General features: G+C 33.2%; 1 protein-coding gene across 50 annotated transcripts in view; it reads right to left on the bottom strand.

Annotated features, from left to right (window-relative positions):
- Nucleotides 1-27253, bottom strand: part of RIMS1 (regulating synaptic membrane exocytosis 1) — a 495743-nt gene that overhangs the window by 122384 nt on the left and 346106 nt on the right. For 15 of the 50 annotated variants that reach the window (XM_032340425.1, XM_032340426.1, XM_032340417.1 and 12 more), the window contains 7 exons: nt 26890-27061; nt 26612-26765; nt 25497-25568; nt 21227-21383; nt 20323-20448; nt 18761-18823; nt 13987-14076 (listed from right to left, as the gene is read on the bottom strand). In XM_032340425.1, coding sequence (XP_032196316.1) covers nt 13987-14076; nt 18761-18823; nt 20323-20448; nt 21227-21383; nt 25497-25568; nt 26612-26765; nt 26890-27061 — 834 coding nt within the window. Of the gene's footprint in view, nt 1-6140; nt 6225-13986; nt 14077-18760; nt 18824-20322; nt 20449-21226; nt 21384-25496; nt 25569-26611; nt 26766-26889; nt 27062-27253 lie in introns of all 50 variants that reach the window. The other 35 variants (XM_032340427.1, XM_032340420.1, XM_032340418.1 and 32 more) reach the window with 5 other exon arrangements.

Raw genomic sequence — 27253 nt, 5'->3', positions numbered from 1 at the left:
CTAGCAAGTGGTAGTGCTATGAAAGTATTATTTAAACGGATAATAACACATATCTGTTTCTTAAAGGTAAAGACTTTTGTCTATAGCAGTGCCAAGCTCCGTCAGTATTCTGTAATCAGATGACAATAACTCATGAGAGGTTCATACATCTAAATTTTTATTCATTTATTTATTATTATTTTATTTCTATTTTTAACCCTCTTGTTAAGAATGACCTTTTTTTTACCTCTCCAAATGCTATAGAAACTTACATTTACTTACCTAAAGATTTCTATGAAGGATAGGTTTTCATAATTCTTTTTAACCACTTAAAATCTTCAAATTGAGTTACACTTAATTGTAATAATTCAGTGTAAAGCAAGAATACAGAATAGAAAATTCTAATGTCTTTTCCACTCCAAATCCTAAGTTATAGCTATGAATATATTATATTTTTTAAAGATAACTGTTTCTTAGAATAGCTGTCTTTAGCTATTTCTTAGAATAGAGGTTTGTGATATGTGAAATAGGAATGATTAGAATAAACAACTTATATTTACATACTACTACACTATTAAAACTACTGATCATATGATCATAAAATGAATCATAGTGAAATGAGCTATATTCTACCTTACATTACTCTAAGTTCCTTGTGATCAGGAATGGCATCTGTCTTGAGTTAGCACTGTAACATCAATACCTAGCACATGGTTGCTGCTCGTAAGTATTTGTTAAATGCATGGTTAAAAAAGTAATTATTTTGAGTATTATCCTGTAATTTGAGAGTTAAAAAAATTACAGTAAGTAAAAAAATAACTATAGTTATAAAGTTCACTTTACATCAAATTAAGTAAATTTAGAAATAGAACTTTCATTGTTTTCTGGGCTTCAGTAAAATACAAAATATCATAAACAAAAAATGGCATTTAGTTATTGACTTATGCATCATGAAGTGTCAGTCATTATTACTGGCCCCTTATATGCTTATCATGTTGCAACAAGGCAGCATAGACACAATTTTATTCTTAAAGGGACACTAGTATTCAGCTAAGCCACCTACAACTACCTAAATATACAGATGAGGAAACAGAGTCCCATAAGGTTTAAGTGGCTTATCCAAGGTAGTAGCGGCCTTAATTATTTGGTGAGGACACCACTATCACGTCCTCATATACTTTGGTTCTCTGCCCATTCTGCCATCCAGTGACTTGAATGATTTGACTTTATTGGAGGGACCCCTGGAGAGAAGTGAATAAAACAGGGTTATAGCATTTCCATTATGTCTTACTTATTTTGGGTTTTAACATGTTTTGTTCTATTAAAAATTTTTATCATTTTATTATTCATAAAGAATGTTTCTTTGGTCTAGACATGCATGAATCAGAAATACTAAGCTTTCTTTTCTCTTCACAACTTAATCATTATATGGTTTTGGCTTTATGATCCTTAGTTCACAGGGCACAAATAGAATTCTTTAAAAGTTATAAAGCTACATTCAAATGGAGGTATAACAATTATTTTATTTTATTTTTTTTTTTAAAGATTTTATTTATTTATTTGACAGAGAGAGAAATCACAAGTAGGCGGAGAGTCAGGCAGAGAGAGAGAGAGAAGCAGGCTCCCGCTGAGCAAAGAGCCCGATGCGGGGCTCCATCCCAGGACACTGAGATCATGATCTGAGCCGAAGGCAGCGGTTTAATCCACTGAGCCACCCAGGCGCCCCAATTATTTTATTATTAAATCAAAGCAAGAGTAAGTAATAATCAGAGAAGTGGGAGTGTTCTTAATTAAATCTAATTTTTTCAAAAATCCGTTTTTAATTATTGTTCTATTAATTTAAATGCTAAGACTCATAAAACGTACTAATGAAGAGAGGTAATTGTTAAAACCTATTTCTGTGCTACTTTCCTTTCCTCTTCAGTAACTAAATTCAATTATAGCAATTCCCTGAAGACATTGATAAATACAGCTTTTCTGAAGGTATTAAAATTCTATTAAAGTCTAAAATCAATATGTTAATAAAATAGTAGTATTACTTAAGGCTACTTTATTTTAAAGATTTTTTTTTTTTTTTTTTTTTTGAGAGAGAGAGTGTTGTGGGGGAAAGGGACCAAGAAAGGGAAAGAGTCTTAAGCACACTGGGTGCTGGGTGGGGCACCCCACACAGGGCTCCATTTCACGACCCCGAGATCCAACCTGAACCCCTGAACTGAGATCAAGAGTCAGAAACTTAACCAACTGAGGCATCTAGGCACCCTTATTTAAGATTATTTCATAATAAAATGAAATTACGTTTGTTTGTTTTGTTTTGTTTTTAAACCCACAGCATTTTAATTTAATTAGAATTAGCACAGATATCATAAGAAAATATCTGTATATATGCTGGCTAACTACCTGGATGGCTGATTGTGGAATGCAAACGTCTATCATCTTGTCTCTTCATAAGCTTAGTAAGAAAACTTTATATCTGAATAGAATCTACCTAAGTAAGAAATGTCCATATGCAGTGAAGATGGCTGCATATGATTAGGATGTGTGCACCCTTTTTGTACAGTATCGATATTTATGTATATGACAACAGCTATTAAACAGGCTTAAGTATTTTAGTGGATGAGTATATTTCACTCATTCAAATAAAGAACATTTTTGAAAAGCACAGATAACAAAAGATGTTATCAAGCAAATAAAAATGTTAAGTAGATACTGAATTTGTAAATGGTTCTACATTAACTCTGCATCACTCTGGCGATTGCCATGAACTCTGGAAGTAAAAAAGTAGGTGACCTCTTTATTCCAGAAATATTTTTAATGTAGAAAGAATATTCATTCAGTTTGAATCAAAGGAATCCATCTGACACTTTTGGTCAGAGATTCTAATATGCAATTAGCTGCTACTAAGTGACAAGTGTGGAAAACTATACAAATGTGATTATTTACAAAAAAAATAGGACCTACTTTAGTGACTCAGGAATTAATCTTTAATACAGTGGGATGTTTTACTTGTGGCAATAATTTATTTGTTGCCAACAATTTAAAGTCCTTGAAAACAGGGTTATTTCATCAAATATTTTTAGTATTTATTTAAGTCACACACCCTAAAGATGTCATGTATAATGATGCAAAGATATTCTCAATCAGACGGAGTTTGCAACTTCAAGCTAATGAAGTGTTAAAATACATCTCAAAAATTATCAAATAAGAATATATTGCATTTTCCTGAAAAAGCATTTATGCCAAGAATATTTTAAAGTAGAAGTAGATAGTAACAATTATGATTACTTATACTAGCCTTTCACATTTAGGAATGATTGATTCAACTGTGAGCACTAAACTCAGAACCTTGATGCTTCAGGGATGTATTAAAATACATTCTTTTCTAACTTGAATACAAAAATATTGATTAATCTGAAGCCACAAGAAGATGAAAATCTTACTAAATTCACAAACAGAATTATGTATACTCAGGTTCATAAAAGTTACTTTTTACATGTTAAAACAATGCCATTTACAAAGAGGTATTTTGTTATTGGAATGATTATATTTTAAACCATCTTCACATTTTTAGTAATAAAACTGCAGGGAAACTTTCCCTACAATTTTAAAGTCAGAATCATCCCCTGGGATTCTAAATTTATGTATTTTTTCCTCATCATTGTTTGTTTTAAATATTCTATAAATTCTAGGAAACCTTCCTAGATCAAGAAAAACCTGCTTCCATGTTAATTCCAAATAAATCTATTACACAAATTGAGATGACATCAAGATTGTTTAAAACTGAAATTAAATTGTAGGAAAATGGTATGTAAAAGTCGTGTGTGTGTGTTAAAAGTCGTGGGTGTGCAGACATAACCTCAAGTATATTTATGCTGTAAGAAATAAGGGGGCAACTAAATGCTTTCCAACTTAACTAGAGAACTGTCTTAAGCAAAATTTTTTGCTTATTTTCAAAATAATCAAATAGGACCTTGATTTAAGACATCCAAAGGCTGATTATATAAACTGTCACTGATTTTAGAATATTTTCCTAGTAGTCAGTGATCTAGGGCAAAAGTCAAATGATGCCCAAATCATCATGAGCTTTCAGTGTCTCCAAATCTGATGTTATCTTCCCTTCTTTCGGAAATTGGCAGAAACTTCTGAAAAAGTAAATAACGCTGATAAGAGGTAAAATGCAAGTGTTAAGTTTTGCCTAATGGCTGACATGGTTATCTACAAATATAGCATCTGTTGATTTAGCTATTTTTCTGTCATATTTATGGGCACATATTATTTCGATATTTTAGTAAAAGTTTATTGTAAATAACTTTCTGTTCTCTATAGTAATAAATCATAGTATCAAGCCATTTAAAATATATGCTTTTTGGTTGAACATAGATCTTATATGCAAATAAGTCATAATAAAAAATAAAATGTATATTCAGAATTATGTATTAGCAAAACTTCCTTGCTGATCTTATCTAAAATGATCATTTCTGCTCCTAAAATTTACTCACAAAGTTATGTATACAATCTATGAAATCAAATAACATAATTAATTCATATGTCATTAAATGACAATTAATTTCCATCTCATGTATATAAAAACTGCGAAACTATTATTTGGACTTCCATTTTGCTTAATTTGTGGCCCAACAGACTTACATCTATATTCATTATAAATGCTGTTATATTTAATTGTCTTGTACTCAAATAGCATTACATGAGATGAAATTTACTGACTCATTTGTCTGGAATAAAGTCAAAGGCTCTCTAGAACTGTGTTTTATAAAAGGAAGTTCTAAGTCCTTGATGGCCAGGCCAGAACCTTGATTTTCTTAAACACTTCTGTGTCTCTAGCCATAGTAAGAGTGCACACTGCAGACCACAATAAATATTTGTTGAATGAATGAGTAGCAATGTGGATGTAAGTTTTGTTTAATTTATATGATTGCTTTATATTTTTATTTGAAAATACTTTAAATTTAGAATAATTTTTAGATTGGAGATTTGCTAACTGTTCTACTCTATGAAATTCTGTCCTAGGAACCAAAAGGAATTAGTTTTAAATTTCAAATACGAAGTCATCTTAAAATGTAAACTTCTTAAAGATCAAAACATGATTAAAATACTCTTAAAGTCTTTATAAACTACCAGTTTGTAGTCTTTTCCAAAATGGTAAAATGACTTAATTTTCTTTGAGTGACAAGGCTTAGTTTTTCTTCCAAATTGAAATCCTGAAGTTATCTTGATAATTTACAGATAACAGAAAAAAAATTACATCACTCTTAACTAAGATTGCAATTATTCTGCTATCTATATCCACACATACTGGAAATGAACAAAAGGAACCTTTTGTAAATGCTTTACTAGTTGTTCTGTTTCTGACCTACCAAATACGCTTCACTTCAATCAATATACCAATATGCTGACTGAATTTCTGCTTCGACTAGAAGAGAAGCACCCCAAACATCCAATAACTTTTTGTGACCAGTCAGAAAAAGATATTTAAAGCCAATGACTATATGTAAGAAGCAAGTAAAATAGGAGAACAGGGTTAGCTACACCTGTGAGAAGGATAACACAGCATTTCTGACATTAACAGCATGAGGCACGTTCAAAGGACTGATGCTACTTTTAAAGACCTACCTTGTAGATTGACACTAGCCTTCAACAATATTTGATTTAAAAACACCATATACAGACAATATATAAGAACCAGTTATTTTACTTTCAATCAGACATTTTTAATGTTCCCCCAAACCTAAGACAACTGAGATTAAACCATCAACCAATAGCAAAGAAAAGGCTTCCATGACAGATTTTAATATATTTAAAACACCTGAAAATTTTTATTTATTCATGTTTAAACAAAAACCATATTTAAATATGTTTCTAGAAAATCAAAACACTGAAACAAATGCTCATTTAAAACAGAACTCTTCCACTGGATCTGACTTTCTTGTGTTTAAACTACGCCATCTGCATGCCATCCTCATTTTAGTAACACACTGAGGTGCTTTATTAGAGGTGGGATGCATTTAGTGATGGAATCACAACATATCTGGTTCTGGCTCCTGAGAGGAAGCATATAATGACCAACACTTCTCTTGGTTATCCTTCACTTGGTGGCCTATCAGCCTGTCGAAGCCACTTGTCTGTGAGGAGGAGTTGGCTAGTACCTGTCATTCTCCGGAGACGCATGCTGGATTTGAATCCTGGGGCTAGGAGGTCGTCTCCTATCTAGGGAGGGGGACCATCTACCCCTGTTTGCCCAATGAACAAGACAGGAAAAAACAGGACATTTAGTAACTCCTAAAATAAAAGAATATATGGAACATTAGGACTGGAAAAGCACCCCAAAAAGGCAAAGTGTCGATTTTTTGCTCCATAATTTACTTTTGATTTTGATAAGCCTCGGACAGATAGATTATAATATTGTAAGAAAATTAATCTTTTCACCCTATAAGTGAATAGAAAAAATAGAAAAATAATTTGGGAAGATGTTTGATATCTGTTGTGTGTAATTTTGTTCTTTTGAAATGTGCTTGTGTGTGTACACACACACACACACATACACAATATATGACTTTAAGTTAAAAAGATGCACCCTTAGAAACTTGGCTTATGTTTGAATAAAATAGGTTTAATAAGTTACCAATGCTTTTTTGATACTAGGCATTGGAATTATTGGATAAAGCAGCAAAGATAAGGTGTAGGGATTTATTATAAAGCAGAAACACAGCTTTCTATTTCTATGTTTACAATAATATCTTTTTTTGTGATCAACAGCGAAATGAAAGTTTGAATCTTCATTCTTTTATTAAACTACCTTGAGATTCTGTCTGTGTACAACCACAAATTATAAACACCTAGTTGAAAACTCAGAAGAGGCAATAAGGGACTGAACAGGCCAGATTTGGGAATTTTTATATATTAGATATGAACACTTTGAATAGGATGATTTCTCTGAATATTGGCTTCCTTGTATGCAACAAGGGATGACTGATTGTCTCTAAGCACTCATATGGCTGCAAGAGTTATAATTATCCAGACTAGTCCTAACATTAAAAAAAAAAAAGCCATCTTCTTTGCCATTTCACCTAGCTGACTGGATTTATTATTTGGACAAAAGCAGCAAAGGGCTGTCAACATGTGACTAGGCTACCTGAGATCGGCAGGTACTTGATTCTGAAAGCCCCCTCAAGTCTGTCTGTGCTTCATCAGTCACCCTTAGAAAGACAAACTTGCCATGATTCAAGTAGGGATTTAAGGAAACTATGAAGCAGATAAAGGTATCAATAGCAGAATTTGGGGAGCAAACTGTGTGACATGTACTCTTCTAAGTGTTACACGTTTGTGAAATTAAAAATACTTTGCATTAATTTTAAATTACTCAATAATTTTAAATTGTTGAAATGGTTGGTCAGTCCAATCTGATTGCTCTAAAATGTATTTCACTTTATTGGCTTTTGTTCTGCAGAGACAATAAAGAAAAATATTTCTAAAATAATTAAGAACAATCACAACCACAATATCCTTTATATTATGTTGTGCTTAGTTGTGTTAAAACTGACAGAGTTGGAAGTGTTTACAGTATGTGAAAACACAAAAATACAGTTAATGTGGGTTTTTTTGGTGAAGTAGTAAGTCACATTAGCTTGACAAGATCATGAATAACCTTGCTTCTTGAGGCAAAATTCCAGTCCTTGTGTTTAAACAAAAAAGTAAAGGAAAATGCTGTAGTTATGGAACATGCAGTGAAAGCTACAAGAGGGAAAGGTGTACATTTGGAAACAGGCAACTGTGAACGCAAGCTATTAAAAAGTAATTTTTGATGAAATATGTAGCATAATACATGTATTATCTGTATACTCAAAGTCCTTCTGAATATGCTGATATATGGTACCAATATAAGAAATCCATTTGCTTTTCCCTCATATATTTAATATGGGAGCAAGATCAATTTACACTCAATTTTTGTCCAAAGACTAGATATTACGTAAGTTTGACTATAACGTATTTGTGAGTTTCAAAAATATTAGTACATCTTATATGCTTTTAAATTATGTGCAATATCTTTCTCTCTTATGATACAGAAGGAAAGGCCAACAGTGGAGACTTTTTATCCGCTTATTCTTGAGCCAAAAACACATTTTCATCTTGGAAGGTAGCATGGAAGGCTATGTTGGAGTTAATAATCATGAAGTTGAATCAGCTCCTTCTTGATTTCTCTTCCCAATATAGCCTGCCTAGAAATTACTGGTTAGTCACAGTATTAGTATTTCAGTATCAGGTATCCCATATTCATTAATTAAAACCCTCTATTTGCTCCCCTTTCCCTGTGATCACAGCAGAAGAAGAAATGTCACTCTGATGGTTGAAGGGTTGAATTAACAGGCTATGAGCTCCTTGCATAAGGAACTAGACTATTTGTTTTTGTTTAATTTTGACAGTTACAGAAAAAGTAATCAATATATATTTGTGAATGTCCAAGTAGATAATAAATTATCACAAATAAGAGATAATAAGAACCTTAACTAAGAGATTAACACTGGTGAGGGGGCCCATTGATGAGATACAAAGGAATTAGAACTGACAGGTCTTGATAAGCAATTAAATGGTTCTTATGTCATGTCTTTCCACCCCCAGCACTGATAGATTGTAAAACATTTATGTGTGTGAGTGTGCAATTAATATTTACACTTGCATATGTACACCTTTCAATGGTGCGTATCTCTTGGCAGAACATAGCTAAGCAGTTCAATTTTCTAAAAGAGAAATTATATGGAAATTTAAACCATTCACTCCATAAATGGCACAAGTAAGAAACTTGTGAACTACTGTATTAGAAACCAAATCTGAACAAAAGAGACAACTCATTATACAGTATGTATTTTTATTGTCTAATCCTACTATTCATTTTAGTCCTTAAAAAATGGGTAATGGGCATTAAGGAGGGCATTTGTGATGAGCACTGGGTGTTGTATCTAAGCGGTAAATCACTAAATTCTACTCCTGAAACTAATGCTACAGTATATGTTAACTAACTGGAATTTAACTAAAAACTTGAAACAAAAAAATAATAAGTAAAAAAACTACAATAATTGTTTTAAAGTAAAATTAATATAGATAATTATACTTTGAGACAAAGTTTATTTTAATTCAATTTACAGTTGTTAAGTTTTAGGTAGGTACCTCCTTTCCCCTTAGTCCTCGTGTTTCCATACAGAGGGAAATTCATTCAAGCAATGCTCCTGGTCTCTTTCTACCCTCTACCCCAGGAAAGAAGAACTGGCTTATTTTAAAATTTTTTATCTTTTTTTAAAAGCTTTTACTTATTTATTTGAGAGAGAGACCGCACACATGCAAGGTGAGAGGCAGAGGCAGGGGAGAAGCAGGTTCCCCACTGAGCAGGGAGCCTGAACTGGGGTTGATCCCAGGAGATCATGACCTGAGCCGAAGGCAGAGGCTCAACCAACTGAGCCAAGATCGGCGACTTCGTTGAATGAGTAGGCACAGGTGACTTAGTCCTTTCTGGATTACTCCTTCCAAATCAAGCTACCTGCAAACAGCAAACGCTACAGGACATAAACTTACAAAATAGCTCTAGGATGTGAGGCCTGGGACTGAACCTGTCTTGTGGTTCAGTGAATCTGACTGATTCTGGGATGAATTATTAACAAGCCTATAGACTTAAAGTCACAGCTTCTAAACTTGTCCCCTGTATTTATGGTGATAATTAGATCTCCTACCTTCTAGTTCTGGGTCTAGCTCACAAGTAGACCCAAATTTGGAAACAGAAAATAGGGGGTATTTTTTAAAGACCCCAAATCTCCAAATTGAACATTTACTTAAAAAATAGTAATGTTATCACAAGAAAGGGCAAGGATAAATAAGATACGATCCCTCTCCTCCAGGGATAAAATATAGCAGAAAAAACAAACACACTACTAAATAAAATATAATATTTTAACAGAAATATATAATATTTTGTGGGCCCAGAAAAGTGAATAATTTTAACTGGCCAAAGGTATGGGGGAGCGGGTAATATAAAAAGGTTTAATATAAAAGCTATAGTTATCTGACCTGCATTTTTGAAGAATGAGTTAAAAGCAGACAACAAAGGGAAGATGGTATTTTAATTTTAATGAAAAGGAAACTTGAAACAAAAAGTAATAAAAACTATAAATAAAGTTTATGAAATAATTAATGGGGCAAGAGTGACAAGGAAAGGGCTTTAATATAATTCAGTATAATCAAGGGAAGGGATCTGTTTGGGAGTTTCTCAGAAGAGAATTCTCAAAAGAGCAGGAAAAATGTTTCAGAAAATGTGCCTGCTTATATGTCAAAGCCACTCAATAAGAGAAAAATTTAGGAAAACAAAGTATTTTGCTATAAAAGGATGTAAGGGGGGGGATAATGAATTTAAATCAGACATTCTGATGTACACAAATGGCAATCATTTAGAAATTCAGACCTAGTGCTCAAGAGAAAGTTCTGGCCAGTCAGTTACAGTGGAGCATTGTCTTAATATGTATTAGAATGGAAACTGTTGATAGAAATACAATTTCAGGGGTAGAATGGGTGGGGCCAAGAAAAACTATTGATGGAGCTGGGAAAAACACCTCTCTTTGTGCGGTGGGATAGGAAGAAAGGTCAGCAAGAGGAAACTGTGTCCTAACAGGCATAAGAAAGAAACTTTGCAGATGGTACCGAGTAGAGGAGAGGTTCAAATGACAGGGTGGTTAACGCAAAATGTTACAAGACGCTGCTGGACAACTGGGGAGCCAGTGAAGTTGACAGGAAGTTTAGCACAGTGATGGAGCCGTGGTAAGGAACAGGAGTCAGACTGCAGAATTTATGAGGAGGTAAAAAACTGGAGGCGATGAGTAGACTACCCTTTCATGAACCTTCATTAAGGCTATGATTTCTATGAAAGATCAAAGAAGAAGAAAACACATCCAAGAAAACTAACTCCTCTCCAGTGGCTCTAAAAATAAATGTTTCTGAACACTTAAGTAATAATTTGTTTTAAAACCTGGGAAAGAAAAGGTGAATGGCCGGCCTGTAACTTACTCTTTCCCAAACAGGGAACAGGGGCGGGGGGAGGGGTGGGAGGGTACGGGAATGAATGACCTAAAGCAGACCCTGAATAAAGATGGAGGAAAAGTGGATCAGCCTTGACGAGACTTCCTCATAAACATTCAGTGGTATTTGCTACTGAAAACATAAAGAAGAGTCCTCTATTAGACATCTTCAGTAGGAAATAGTCTTCCTAGAACTTTCATTGCAAATAAACCCCAAATTTCTTGATTTATAAAACATGGCTAGATGGAGCAATGGGCTAATCCATACTTATTTTTGTTATTTGTGTAATCAACAGAATATATAATGAAGGCACTCAAAAACTGAAATGGCTTCCTTTGCAAACAGTGCTTCTTCGTGCATGATCTAACCTGGGCCAAACCACCCTAATAAGGGAGGAAAAATGGATCCGGTGGTTTGTGACTCCTTGAAGAAAAGAAAATGTCATCTGTGCCTGTTGCTCCTCTATCTTTGAATCATTAGTGAACCATGGTATTGGATATTGAGTCCGCCTTGACAATTTCATCCTTTGCATTGGCACAAAATGTCATTGGTTTTAAAAACTTAGTGAAGATACTTCAGAGAAGGGAAATGAGTTGGTAAAAGAGCATACAGATGTTCATCAAATGGTTCCGAATCAGCAAATTATTTAACTTTCATAGTTCATGAGGCTGTGGAAACACGTTGCCATCTTAAGAATATGAAATTATGTTTAAAAAATTTTCTCTAACATTTTATCTACTATGTATAAATTAGGCATCCACTTAAGAAGCTCTCTGGTCAATCAGAGAAATTAAGTAACCTGGAAGAGCCTCCAAGCCTCCTTCTCCCTACTCTCTGCACATTCTGCCTGGAGATGTTGGGTGCATTTTCCAAAGACAGCAAAGTCACCACTGCTAATAGTGTGATGTTCTGCTTCAGAGTGTGCACAAAAGAGCATTTGAGGTCATTATCTTCCAAACCAATAAGAATCTACAACTTGTGTAATTTTCTTGATGAAAACTTGTTTTATTTTCTTCTTGGCAACAAGGTTGACTGTTATAAATGAAAGATCATCGGTAACATGAATTTCTGCCCCTGTATCCCCTTTCATTTGTTTAACGGAAAACAACTTTTTATTCAACATACAGAGTGAATATAGGTTTCAATGATATTTTTCTTCCATGATAAATATACTCACTGAGACTTCACTATGACCAGCGCTGGCCAGCGCTGGCTGGCCAGATTGTCTACAGGCTGATCTATTTTAAGGATATTATCTGAGAGGTGAAACTAACCAATACATAGATTTGTGAACTCTATGGCTTTAGTGTAACAAGGGAACACATACTACATAGGTTTTAGCATAAGAATAAACCTGTGCTGTCCAATAGAGTAGCCACGAGCCACAAGTGGCTATTAGGAATACAAAAAAGGAATGCAAAATGATCTACAGTTTTTAATTGATTATATGTCAAAATTATATTTCATCTATATACTGGGTTAAAGTATTAAGATTAACTTCATCTTTTTAATATGGCAACCAGAAAATTAAAAATTATACATGTGGCTTGCATTATATTTCTATTAGCAGCTCTAAAAATGATACCAAAAATGTTACGGTATTGTTTTGTCAGAATATTCTACTGACTTGAGCAATACTATTCTGTTTTAATACCAGACAGAAACACACAAGGAAATAAAAATAAGTATAAAATATAAAAAGGTTTTTCTTGCTACTCTTGTATTTACTTCTTTTCTTGGGGTGGATAATATATCATAAAAGAGAAAAATAAAACAATTTCAACTGTGATTTTAGAAGGGCCTATAGTAATTTCAACTAAAATTTCTCTTACAAATATTAAAAAAACCCCATAAATTTGATTCCACTGTTTTCTATTACAAAATATACAAATACAAGAGAAAACTAAATAAAAAAGTAATTTCTTCAGTAGAACCATATGCAGTTAAAAATGGATGTGTCCACCCGTACCTATTATTAAAGTTCAGAGATAAACATCCCATAAATAGATAAATGATCCAAACTAGAAAGATTGTTAAAGAAAAGTTTAAAGCAGCCCCTAAAGAGGAGGGTTACATATTAGCACAGCTAAACGTTTTTCTTCAGGATTTGTAAAGAGGTAGTAAACAATCTCCAGTTCATGACTTCTAACTGAAAAGAAATAGCAATTACATCTAAGGCTATCAATTATAACCAAATTTACTGGGATAGAAAGTTCCACTAGCTCCTCAGAATTAGGAGACACTGTAATGCAAAAACTGTGAATACATCTGAATTAAAATCATAATTATTTAATAATCAGTCAATTAAAAGTGTTAAGCAAAATTGTGTGTTTGTTTAAATAATGTGCATTTATTTTTGTAAGGCATCAGAAAATCTAAGATAAACATACCTTTTTTTGTTGTCAAAGTATAACTTATTTGTCTGTCAAAGAGTAAGCTGACTAAACAATGAATATAAATTCACAAGGGAAGTTCTCTACGTAAACAGAATTCTTATTTTAAGTTTGTGGTAAGTTGCTGTAAAACCCATAAATACTATTTATCATCAGAATTAATAGGAAAGTGATCCTCCCCTTCGGATAACTCCCTGGACCTTACATTATCAGCATACTGAAGGCTCCCTGAGTCCTGTGTAAATGAAACCACTGAACAGCAACGGAAGGGGGAAAGCAGCAGCCAGAAGCAGTTACAAATTACATCACACCATTTGCAACAACATTCATGGAAATATATGTATGTGTAGCCTGGGGCTTACCCACATACACATATCTCTCCTTACACGTGTATAATAAGGGGGGGGGGGAGATGGAGACAGTTAGCAAAGTGAACATGAATGAATAAACCTGTGAGACTCACATGAAACAAAACGAAGTGATTGAAAAAAAAAAGAATCACTAGTACAAATGATAGGAAATTAAGAAAGTCTTTATTTTATACCTTTCTCGTTCTGGTGAATGCAAACTAGTATCTGGTCTCAAGCAGTTGGTACTAGCACTCCTAGCCCTGTCAAGGGAGGGCTGCAGTTCACTAGTGCCAGTGCATTGCATCCAGTGGTAGAAGAGAAAGACAAAGAAAACAAAGAAAGGAAGACCATGTTAGAGAGTAAAGCATAAAATAATGTCCCCTTTACATAAAATGCAGAATCACTGTGATTCAGTTCATAAGGGTGTGAGAGAGCTGACAGGATGGCAGTGCAAAATTTTGTTTAGAAAATGAAACTAAACAAAGATTATGCTTGAATTGGTTTGCATAATTTTTTAAGAGGGTCTCAGACTGAAAAAAATGAGACTAGATCACACCTACTTATGAAAAAACTGGATACAGAAAGCACTAAAACAAAATGCCTAAAACTTCGTTACCAAGAACAGATGCCACACCAAAACAAAATGAAGGACATCAGAGGAGAAAAAATTTACAACTCAACTACTTTGGTTCACAACACCAGACAAGGGAAGTGGAAGGCATGACTTCCAAATGGTCTTACCTAACCAATATTTCATCAGTAAATCTCAATACTCTTGAGTGAAAGCATTCATGATGAAGGGGGAAGTCCTGTCTAGTCACTGACTTGGTTTTGGTATGTGCAGGCAGAATTGAGCTTCACACAGTAAAATTATCCAAAAATAAAATAACATAAAATTAACGATCATAATCAAAATCAACAAGTAAAACAACAAATAAATGACAAGACAACTAGGATTCTGATATTTGAGTAACTAGATTTCATTTAGAGAAATATTCTGGAATTCATAAGTTTTATAATTAAAGTTATTTTTTGGTTTCTTTAATTTAATGTTTCTCTGTGCATAATTATTTTCAAGAAGAAATGTTAGTGCTTTATTAGAATTTAAATTTGTTATTTTTAGTAGGCCAGGGATTCAGGATTAGTTTATAACTGGGACGCACTGTTAGGACTCTTACCTGTAAATATTCCAGTGAGAACAGTTCTCTAATAAAGGCATCTTAGGTGGTAATGTTTTATAGTGCCTACCAAAATGTCTGGAACGTGGCAACACATACATGCAGGAAACAGAAAAATATATATGAAGCAAATTTTACTAGGGCATGGAAAAAATAGGAGGCCTATAAAGCTACAAACAAAGACAGCTCTTTTGTTTTTTTATCAGAATAACCATAGTAATTATTTGAAGGTAGAATAAGAATTTTTAAAATATGGAATCATAGACATCAGTCTTCATAATTAAGATAAATATGTGAAATTATAATTATATTGCCTTAATTTGAAAAATATCTTCTAACAAAATATTGATTTATTAATATTAGTTATTAATATTTATTAATATTAATATTTATTAATATTAATAACTAATATCAATAAATCAATATTTAAATTTACTCTTTAATCCCTGATTTAATAGTATACCTGTTTCTGTGGAAGAAAACAACTTGCAGCTAAATGTCCTAGCCAAATAATTTATGTATTTTTGGAATTAAAATGTGACTGAGAGAGTTAACACTCTAGCAATAAGCAAGAGCTGACCAGCATGCAGGGAGAAAGCTGGTCACGGGACTGGGCTGCAGAAAGGAAAGGCCAGACCCAAAGATCAAGTGACTGCAGTGGAGGAAATCCTTCCCATTTACTAACTTCTGAATTCAGATCCAACCACAGGTAAAACTTACCACTAGAAATCAGATGAGATGGATAGTAGATGCAAACTTGAATATGAATTTTGATTTGGCAGAAAAAAAGCCCAACTTTATCTAAATTATTTAAAGATCTCTGAGGGATTCTGGATGGCCTCTGGTACACCAAGGGCATATTAGATCAAGTTAATCATCTAATTTTTTTTTTTTAAGATTTTATTTATTTTATTTGACAGACAGAGATTACAAGTAGGCAGAGAGGCAGGCAGAGAGAGAGGGGAGGAAGCAGGCTCCCTGCTGAGCAAGGAGCCCGATGCGGGGCTCGATCCCAGGACCCTGGGATCATGACCTGAGCCGAAGGCAGAGGCTTTAACCCACTGAGCCACCCAGGCGCCCCTCATCTAATTTTTTTGACAATTTAATAATGTTTCAAATTTAATTGCTGATTATAAAACTCACAAGTCTATTTCAGCTTATATTAAAATACAAAAGGTAAGGGAATATACATTTGCTGAGGACAAACTAAACATTCAAACACCCCGCTGGTTTACTCATATGTATACTAGCTGTCAAATCAAAAGAAATCTCCTAAAGCTTCAATTTAAAAATATATTAGAGTACTATATTTGAAAACTAACTGAAGACAAATTTTACTGAAACTAAGGATTCTGCCTGCTTCACAGACAATAGTCTCCTTTTCAACTCCCGACCTTAAGCAAATATCTTCAGCAACTGGTTGTTAAACAACTTTTTAAAGCAATCGGTTCAAAAGTGGTTTGTTTATTCAGAAATACTCAAATGAGGGTTAGCAAAGTGTGTGAAACAGAATGGAAGATAGCATAACATTTATATATAGTATGAAGGCCTAAATTCCTGCCTTGGCCTTGTCCCTTAATGGCAGTGAACCTGGCTAATTCAGGTCAGGCCTTTCCATACATTTATATAAAAGAGGAAATAACATCCACTTAATAGGGGTGCTCAGAGAATTAGATAACAGATATAAAGTATCCAGGACATAGTAAGGCAGTTATATATAGAATTTTCTGCACAATATTACTTTCTTGGGTCGTGTTTTTATGAAAAAAGGGTTTAATGGTTAAGATACATATTATTGTAAGTATTAAGTTATAATAATTTTAAGCTATAATTATAATTGAATATTATAATTATTAAAATAAATAAGCAGAAAATGGATTAAACAACATGAGACAGATTTCTTGACTCTAACATGCTGTGCACACTAAATCTTCAGGGAGTGACTATAATTTGCAAAGTTTCCAAAATCTGTTTGACTCACAAACTCTTTTATTGGCACCACACCAACTCTTCAGAATCTAATTGTGGAAAACTAGTTTAGTGGAAAATGTCAATAGACCTGATTTTGAATCCTTGCTCGTTACTTATCAAATTAATCTTTCTCAGCATCTTTCCTCATCTGTAAAGTGAGGGTAATAGCATTCGTATCATATAATTACTGCCAGAGAATTGAGATAAACTACATTAATGTCAACACTATGTTTGGTGCTCAATGAATTTTATTTTCTTTGCTTGCTAGAAAGTAGCAAATCCTCAAATTTTATTCTTAAAATTTCTAGGTGAATATGAAATGATATATTTGAAGACTGTACAAAATGATGAAATTACCAGCATATCATATTTTGCATATACTGATATTTCACCTTTATATGTAGAAAATATGGGAAAGAAAAAATATATTTAGCTGTTCTAGTTCCATTCGTCTAAATTTATTTTACTTTTTTTTACAGTCGTAGTCAAATCAATAGGACTATGAGAAAAAAAAAAACTTTTTGAATTTGTAAAAACATTGTTCCTACTGACAAACTATTTGCTAGGAAAAACAACTAATAGTAAGCCTGGGCAGCTGAACATTATTAAGAATCTAAGATAATTTTTACAATATTTATAATTTTATATTTTTCCCCAGTTCACAATCCAAACTAGTATTTCCTCATTTTTTTCCCCTCCCTGTGGCGCTACAGGAAGACATGGAGGTTATTATCAATAGGATAATTTTATATATATAAGAAGATGAAACAATTTTTATTAGCATGATCACATTAGTATAACTGAGAAGAGCCACACATTCCATGCAGACAAAATACGCTCCGCATTTGTCCAGTCCTAGCTCTTTCCTCCTCTTTCCTACTGTCTTCGTATTGGCCAATATATCTGAAAAAGTTTGCCTGGGTTGTCAGTTTGTTTCACTGACTTTCTACTTCCTTACCTTCTGTTAACTCTAAATTGACAGTAAGTGTTTGCAGACCGCATCCTTTGAGTAATCTGTAGGAGATTTACTAATTAATTTATTTATTTTGATTATGAAATCCAAGACGGAATGAGAGGTAACGTATCAGATTCTAAACTCCAAATTACAGGAGAATATTACATCTCTTTTTCTTTTCATCTTTAAAGAGGCAGCATATTGTTGCATGCTTATATGAGAACGTTTGTATTGCAACCCTGCTAAACTAGTGGGGGGATGAAGGCAGGGAGGGTTTAGAAGTTCAAGGTCAAACATTCTCATTCTTCATCAAGAAGGAAGTTGATGCTCAGCTAGGAAGAAGTGACTGCTATAAGATTTTATTAAAAGCAAACAGAATATAAACAATGGTAGATTCCAAAAGGAACTAAAAAAAGGCTAAAACAAACATAATCATCAAAACAATAACACTGCCATGCACAGATCAGACCTTTTGTGACTAGACAGGTGTGTGTGTGTGTGTGTGTGTGTGTGTGTGTGTGTGTGTGTATGCTGCCGGGGCGGGGGTGGGGACGCTCACAGTGAGTATTTTGAATTGTAATTGCGGAAATCGGTTCCTCGGTTTTAGGAATGCATAAACAGTTCCACAGAGGCTCGTCAGTCTCTGGAATTTGAGAAAACAAATAGAAAAGCAGTCTGCTTGGATTAGAATTAAAATATATTTGGAACCTTTCCACAACCTCCAATAAAACAAAACAAATTTTGAATACTCGGGAAATTAATTTTACATATTTGTAATAATACCTTTAAGGGCGAGAAGAAAGAATAGTAGAATGGAAAGAGAGTCATCACACACAGTTACCATTACCAAATCCCTGTATTTACCTGGTAGTGTGTAGGCATTCTGCACTTCGTCCTCGTTTTGCTCTGGGCAGCATAAGAAGCTCACTGCACAGACAGGATGGGTGGTGGATGAAACAGATAAATCATGAGGCATTAAATGACATGGATAATGCCAATGGTATGCCGATGAAAACGTGAAAAGGGAAGAAACCAGATTGTCTGCACTAGCATATTTGCTCGAGAGGTTAAACAAAAATAAACATGACAGCATTTCAAAAAATTTAAACAATAAAGTACAAACATCATGGTCAAAGTCCTCACTGTTGTTGATTTGCTATTGTATTTCCAAGTGACTTTCAAGAATATTAAAACAAAACTAAACTAAATCTTCCCCAAATAAGACCAATTCCAGAGACCTGGGTATTTTTAAAACTTCTGAAAGGCCTACATATCTGGACTTTCTGATGCTCACTGGAACCCAAAGCATGAGTCCTCTTGGCTTTTACAGATACTAAAAATGCAATTATCAATATTTGTTCTTAACCAATCATGAATATACTTGACTAGAATTATTTTATTCTAAAAACTGGTACTTTTTCTGTGCTCAGATTAATTTCACTTCATTAAATGCCCTGGTCAAGAAGTCATTTTTTTTTTCCATCCTCACCTAAATTGAAAGTGACCCAAGTGGATGTTGACAAGTGGCCCTCATTCAACTCAACTCAGGCTGAGTGTAGAATCCCATTCCCCAGAGCAGTTCTTATCTCAGTCCCCAATATGATTTCACTCTTCAAGGTCCTGGCACCACTTCCCACAGTAGGATGACAAAAAAGGATTAAGCAGCTCTATTGAGTTCTGTGTCCTTGACTACACCACAAAAAGTCAATCACGAAGCACAACTAACATTTCCCTACTCCTTCCTGAAAGTTCCTCCACTTTTAAAAACCCAGAAGAGAATATTCAATAAGGTGGGTGTTCTAAAACCTTAAATCAGATCCGGAGCTTGTGGTCTGGCATATTACACAGGTATGTGGTTCGTTTGCGAAGAAAGTCTATGGGCATGTAGAACAAAGGAGTTGTCATGTAGATTTTTAGTAATTGTGTCCAAAAAGTACTTATTTATACGAAAAACTCCATCTCATATATTTCATACTTTATAGACATTTTATGGAAATAAGGTATATAAAAATATTATTATTGAAGTTCTCACAGAAACTCTGCAATGTCTTTCAGATGACCTGTATCCAAAATTGTTTAATAACATAAAAAAAAATTATGTAATTACAGCAATAACATCCCATATTTGAAAATTGATTATATAGGCTTCCTTCTACAATTTAGAAACAATAAGCTATACATTTTAAACTGGCTAAACATAAATTTCAATTGTAAAAAAAATGCACACATTATGACAATATAACATTAGCCAAATATTTCCTACAGTTGCATTTCTATTAGAATATCCTAACAGCTATTCCTTGAAAGTTCAGTTTTGAGTGATTAAATACTTTTACTTTCTGATGTATTATGTCAAGATATTTATCATATACTAAAACAGAGCAAATAAAGAGTTATAATGGTGAGATCACAGTTTGAACAAATACCTGTCTTGTTCTGATAAATACTGACTGTCCACATCTCTGGATCTGTGATCAATCGGACTTCGGGAGGCATCGTGGTGTCTAGTTGGAGAACGTGACCTTCTTGTTGGATGAATTTCATCTAAACTCCTAAAATGATTCCAAAAATACAAACGCATCAAAATGTATACTCTTCCCAAATCTAGCAGACAGACTAACGGCGAATATCTATCAGTAACTGGCAGAAGGCTGGCATGGCTTGAAAAGTGTTGTTATCATAATTGAATACATATTTTATCAATTGAGTTAAAGGTATTTATTCTCTAGGAGTGCTTTGCCTGTGCTACATTTCCCCAACCTTCTCTTGCACCTCTGTCAAAAATGACAATTTTCATCTGCATACTTAATTTAAGTTTCAGAAGTATATTTTAAGATAAGATAAAATACAGCACTACATTACCTAAGTTGCATGTACTTTTGAAGCACTTAAAGTGTTTCAAAAAGACAATTCTAAATTCTAAAATTTTTTTTTCTAAATTCTAAATTTCTTAAAAACACATTCTGCCTCTTAACCTTTTATTCTTTGCCATTTCTCTCCACAAGTTATCCATTATACAATTTTTCCTAACAGGAGAAAAAACTAGCCAACAGAATACAAGATAGTTATTCAAAAACTGTGCTTGGGACATAAACTTCTTCTACCTCCTAGAAAAAATTTCTCAAGATTCAAGAACAGAATGTAATACATTCTGTAATACCCATTCTGGTAATGGATAAAAAGACATTTTTGCTTACAAATGATTTTGGAAAAAAAAAATTTGACTGATTAAACCATTATTTCATGTCAGTAACAGTCTTGAGGCAGCTTACATTGTATATTAAAATTAAAAAGTACTGTCAGAGACTTGAAGCCCATCTCAAAGCCTACCTCTGTAATGGCACATTTGGTAAACGTGAACGCGGCCTTCCCTGATCATCGCCGCGGTGAGGAGATACTGAACGTGAGCGGTGATGAGTTGTTCTTTGCTGTTCTGGCACAGTTAATGTTGTAGATTTACTTTCTCTAGCACTAGACCTATAACCTACTGGCAAGAGTACACACAAAAAATCTGTCAGTATTCTTTGATAATGTAAACATTAATGTGGAAATATCAAATTCTATCTAAAGCAGCCACTGACCTACTACAACAAATGCCATGCAATCAGTATTATTAGCTTTTCTCTTCAAAACTATTAAGTATACGTACACAGAGTGTAACATATACATGCATAAAAACAGGTTACAGATTTGTTCAAAGGTGCCCATGGAGATACTGCATATGAATAATAAAGCTGATGTCTCAGATGTTAGGATGAGCTGGGATACTATTTTAAATTAAAAAGTGAGTGAGTGAGTGATTTTTCATTGACAGTGAACTATAGTTAATAGATAAGTCAATGCTTAGAAATCTGGGGTCTTTTTAAATGTTATTTGAATTTTTCTTCCGAAGGATAAACTATTTTAGCTGGATTTCAGGTGGCTTTGCAGGAAAAAAAAAAAAGAAAAGAAAAGAAAATGTTATCTTATCAATTTTAGTTAACAAAGAAGAGTACTAGATCTTCACTATTACAAATATTCACTGAATTTTGCAAACTACATATAATACTGTAATTTTCAAATGAATATAGTGTATGGATGGTGATGACTATGGCAATAATGCAGAGAAAATTAACTCTCCAATCACCAAATCTACCGCAGACATCTGAAACTATTCCACAAATGTGTTGATAACATAATTTAGTTTATGCAGTTAAGATAATTGCAATTAAAAATAAATTCTAAATTCATTCTCCCCTGAAACAAAAAGGTTTATATCATCTCTGATTTAGTTAAGACAAAGCCATAATTCAATCTCAAATCGAAGTAATGGTTTAATTAATTTTTTTCCCCACAAGGATCATTGTTTGCCATTATTGAAAGGAAAATAAAAAATTCTGTGGCCAAAGGAAAAATAACTATATTTACAACTACATAAAAGTACATGAAACATGAAAACATTAAATTTAACTGGGTAGTTTGAACTTTTCTTCATTTATTTACTTAGTAACTCCTACATTATATTAAAATATGCCTTGAAACATCATTATTGAAGGCAGAGTAAAATTCTCCAATAGTTTATTTGCTGTGATTGTATATTTTAACTAAGTTTAAAGAAAGGTATCTAAACATTTCATAAATGTTTATGAGTGACAATTCAAAAAGACAATATCATGATCAGAGATGCCCAACAATTCTGTCATTCTAAGAACATCAGTATAATGACCAAATAATGTAACCATAAATGTTATAATTTATAATTTCATATACTTCATTCTATAACAAAAATCATAGCAATTAAGCTGTTATTTTGAATTCCACATAGGAAAGTTTCTTTGTCATTGTTCAGGTGTATAAACTGTAATATTAAATTTAGAAAGAAACCAAGTAAATTTACATACAGTAAATTTATTTCACAGCTCATTATAAAAAATCATGGTTATTTTTAACGATAATTAATGCAAGGTCTCAATTACCATTTGTTGTCACTTTATAACTTCAATCATACAATAATTATGGAAGGTCAGGATTGAATTGGGAGCACCATTTCAAGATTTCAATGAGAATTCAAGGTATATAAATGACACTTTCATATTTGATATAATTAACTATTAAGAAATAACTTAGAGAATTTAGATATCTTACTGTTAGAAGGGTATAACTGATTTTTCCCATGGGTTCTTTGTATTTACATAGAGAGTGATATTTAGAGAGTGATATCTTTTTTTTATCTTATCCTAATTCGTATACATAGGTTTTTGATACTTTTCAAAAGAATTTGGTTTTCTTTGTATTATGTTTAATTTACTGCTTACAACACATATTCTTTACCTTCAGAAAAAGGGGGAAGGAAATTGCTATTTTATGCTCATTTCAATGTTTTGGTTAACTCAAAGTTAGAGTGTGTTTATCTGTTTGTTTTTTCATTTTCTGAATTTGTAGTAATGCTCAGAAAGATTGGGGTTACCACCACATGTTTTGCCCACATAAGGGCAATCTGCATATGGTTATTTTTATTCTTCTTTTTTTAAAAAAAAAAAAAGATTTTATTTATTTATTTATTTGACAGAGAGAGATAGAGATCACAAGTAGGCAGAGAAGTAGGCAGAGAAGCAGGCGGAGGGGGAGGGGGAAGCATGTTCCCTGCTGAGCAGAGAGCCCGATGCGGAGCTCGATCCCAGGACCCTGAGATCATGACCTAAACCAAAGGCAGAGGCTTTCACCCACTGAGCCACCCAGGCGCCCCTGATTTGTTATATTCTTTTAAGAGTCCTGCCTCATTACTTTTTAAATGCTAAATAAAAATGAATATTACTTGAAATGAAAATTTAGGCACTGCTTCCATATGATAAAAGATTACATATATTTATAAAAATCATAATATTGCTTGTTTCAGTACAGAATGTAAACATTTTTAAAACTCAGTGTTTTTTAGTGGTATCCAAAGATGAATAATTCCAATTGTAGTGGATCCTGTAACTCCCCTTTTGGCCTCTATCTGTGTGATCTCTCAGGAAAATGACAGGAAACTTAACATTTTAGTAATTCAGTATCTGTTCAATTGGCCATTTATTCTTTCATCCATTTGCTCTTGCCTCATCATTAAAAAATGTGAAATTCTGGGTGAATAAAACTGGAGAACCACACACAGAAGTAAATTCTGTTTAGATGAGTTGGTAATGACCACATTAAGATTAATGGCCACGATTCTTGTTAGAAAGGCTTGATGACTTTCCTACCATGATTCATCTGATTCCTATTTAAATATGTCAGTGGATTTAATGTACAATCACTCTTCCACTGTCAATAAAAAAAAAAACAAATATTCTGTTGAATGTAATATTAAAGTTTCTGTGGAGAATGCGTCTAATTATTATGATACTTTAAAAAACAAACAAAACAAAATATGAAATTTAATCCACTAATATTTAAAACTCTTGCAGTCTGATATCAGAGTATTATCTAAGAATACAGATATGAACAGCACTAGGCTTATTGTTTTTAAGAATATTTGCTAATGTCATACAGTGATTAAATACAATATTTTCTCTGAATTATACAGGAAGCAAATAAACCTAATTTTAGAGAACTCTCCAAATTTTAAAGAAGTTGTTATGTATCTCTTCGAATTGTGAATTTAGTCACTAGTGTGGAATCTGTCCACTGACTTTCCCAAAATCACTGCCCTCAAATTAAGTGCATCTCCAGCTGAAAAATCACATAAATTAAGGGGTCATATATCATTAATGTCCTAAAGAAATGCCTTTAATAACTCATATTAATATGTTCCAAGATTGTCTCTTTACTTCTTATTTGAAATTTCCTTACTTCTTAGTATATGGGCTGCCATAGCAAGCACTGATATTCCCTTACTTTTTACTTTTTTCTAGTAAGTCAAGGAAATAGCACAGGATTAGTACCAGGAAAATAAGTCTTTACTACTTGGTTTTACTCACTTTCTGACAAGAGTCAGATGAGAAACATAGATTTGAATCACACAAGCCACAAAAATTTTACTAACTGGACAGTGACAAAAAGATGTTAACTTAAAACGAATACTGAATCTTTCTAAAGCATTTCCTTACTTCAATACGTACATACACATTCTAGGTATAATAAGTGATAAACACATCACAAAAGCATTAAAAGGTAAGCCATGCCACATGCAATTTTAAACCCTGCCATGCACCTTTCTCAGTATATTCCATGGAAGGCTACATTATTTTCAGAAAGAGAGGAAGGAAAAATCATAGGCATATAATATAAAACATAGAAGAATGGAATTTTTATTTGAGAAAATGAACCACATCCTTTCAAAATGAAATTTGTATTTATGCTTATGCTTGGAGCATTGTGAAAGAATGATTTCAACCTGGCTAGCCATCTTAGCTTCTAAGAAAGAACCTGGCTGAATTAAATATGTGGGACTATTAATGAATAGTTACTAGTCCATTTTAAACTTTCTTAATAATTTGGAACACAAGTCACCATGGAATAAAAGAATACTGATTTCTCTGTGCTACGAATCTCCAGCTCAGTATCCCAAGTCAGTCTGGAAATTGACAGTGAACACAAGCATGAGAATCACAGTGAAGCAGGGCCATGCTCTTCACCCACGCACCTGGAGGAACTACTCCAATACCATCATCAACCTCATAATCTGAGATGTCACTATCACTGATTCGCTGAGATCCTGCACAACAGTAAGGCAAACAGATACCTCTGTGTCTTATTGGTTTATGAAATGTAAAGGACATGGTCAAAAAAAATTTTTAAAGGCTAATGACGTTACTACTAAGTACATTTGGGACAAGAATAACACAAAGTAAATGCTAAGCTGATTTAAAAAAAAAAAAAAAGTTTGTTCTCCAAAGATAACATTTTCTCAGTATTTGCTCTGTTTAATCACTTAAATTTTCATATTTTCTTTAATTAATGCATTATACACATATAATATATATATAAAAGCCTACAGTGAAGTGTATACAGTTTCCTGCCCAATTCGGTGCCCTCCTCCACTGTTCAGGGAGGGTGGGAGGATGGGGGAAGGGTGAAAGACTTTCTTGGCTGGAAATCTATTGAGCTCATAGTATTAAAAAGGACATCACAGCCCTGGATAAAATATTTATGTTTATTCTTCAAAATTAGCCATTATACTGCATGAAACATTAACTTTGAGAAAATGAGTGATCAGAGAGGTACTAACATGAAATATTCAATCATTAGAGCAAAACAATTTGGTTCTAGATTACCAAAATGTAGTTCCCAAGTTTCAGATAATTTTTTAGTCATAACTCAAAATTTAATGGACACATGCAGAAAAGAATACTCTTTTTTCCCCAATCGCCAGATGAGTAACAACAAACATACTTTACAATATTTGTTTAAAAATGTTTCTTATGAATAATAATACTACAAATAACCAGCAACTATAAAGTTATCAAGAACCTTATATTTAGCAACTCATTAATAATAAAAACAACTCAATGGGTATTGGGCAAAGAATGGTAATTCTGAGTTTTTAAACTTTCAGCTCTGGAACCACTCCACTATACCATACATACATTTCATTAGGGAAATACAGAAAATAGTTTTGCCAAGTCTCTTTAAAGAGATAAATAATTTTCCAATATTTTGATCTCTAATAAAGATTTGAAAAATATTTGGAATATCAATCTCTAATTGGATCATTGCATCATAACTAATTCTGGTTAACTAAAAATAACTTTAACCTACTTTGAAGTTTTTTGCTAGAGCTTTCTCCATGAATGTGTCGCCTTGGCATGAAAGGTGATGGCTGAGGCAGAGGTAGTGAAGATTCATCATGTGTCTGAAGTTTATACCAATGGGGCTCATCATCTAAAAGTGCTGTCTCCAATTCTATGAGGATCTGAAAGGGCAGTTCTTAAATTAAATCAAGTGTCTTGACCAAAGCAAATTTTAAAGCAACTGTAATTAGTACATATCACAGAAACTTCAATAAGCATTTGGCTAATCTGTACAGCATACGTCACCTCTCCAAGAAATTCACTCTCTTCTTCTTGTACTCTTGGTTGATCCCACACAGTTATTTCTAACATCCGTTCTCTAAAATCTCTACGATGTACATGTGAATAGACAAATGTTTGATTCCATTTGGGTTCTAGGACTTTCTTTACTGTTTTGGTCCTTCTTTTGCTTTTATCACTGAAAAATAAGTATGTCTTGTAAATGAAACAGCAAAATGAAGCATCTGCTGCCATCTACTGTAGTGACATGTAGTACTGCTACTGGGATTTTGTTTTTTTTTTTACTATTTTTAATCCACAACTTTTAACCTAAGTCTAAAAAGACTCTAGAGTTGAACACTATTCTAATTTTAACTATAATGTAAGCGGT

The sequence above is a fragment of the Mustela erminea genome, chromosome 4, assembly GCF_009829155.1.
Source record: "Mustela erminea isolate mMusErm1 chromosome 4, mMusErm1.Pri, whole genome shotgun sequence".
Taxonomy (NCBI): domain Eukaryota; kingdom Metazoa; phylum Chordata; class Mammalia; order Carnivora; family Mustelidae; genus Mustela; species Mustela erminea.
Note: the sequence above shows the minus strand (reverse complement) of the source record. Positions and strands in the feature narration are given on the sequence as shown.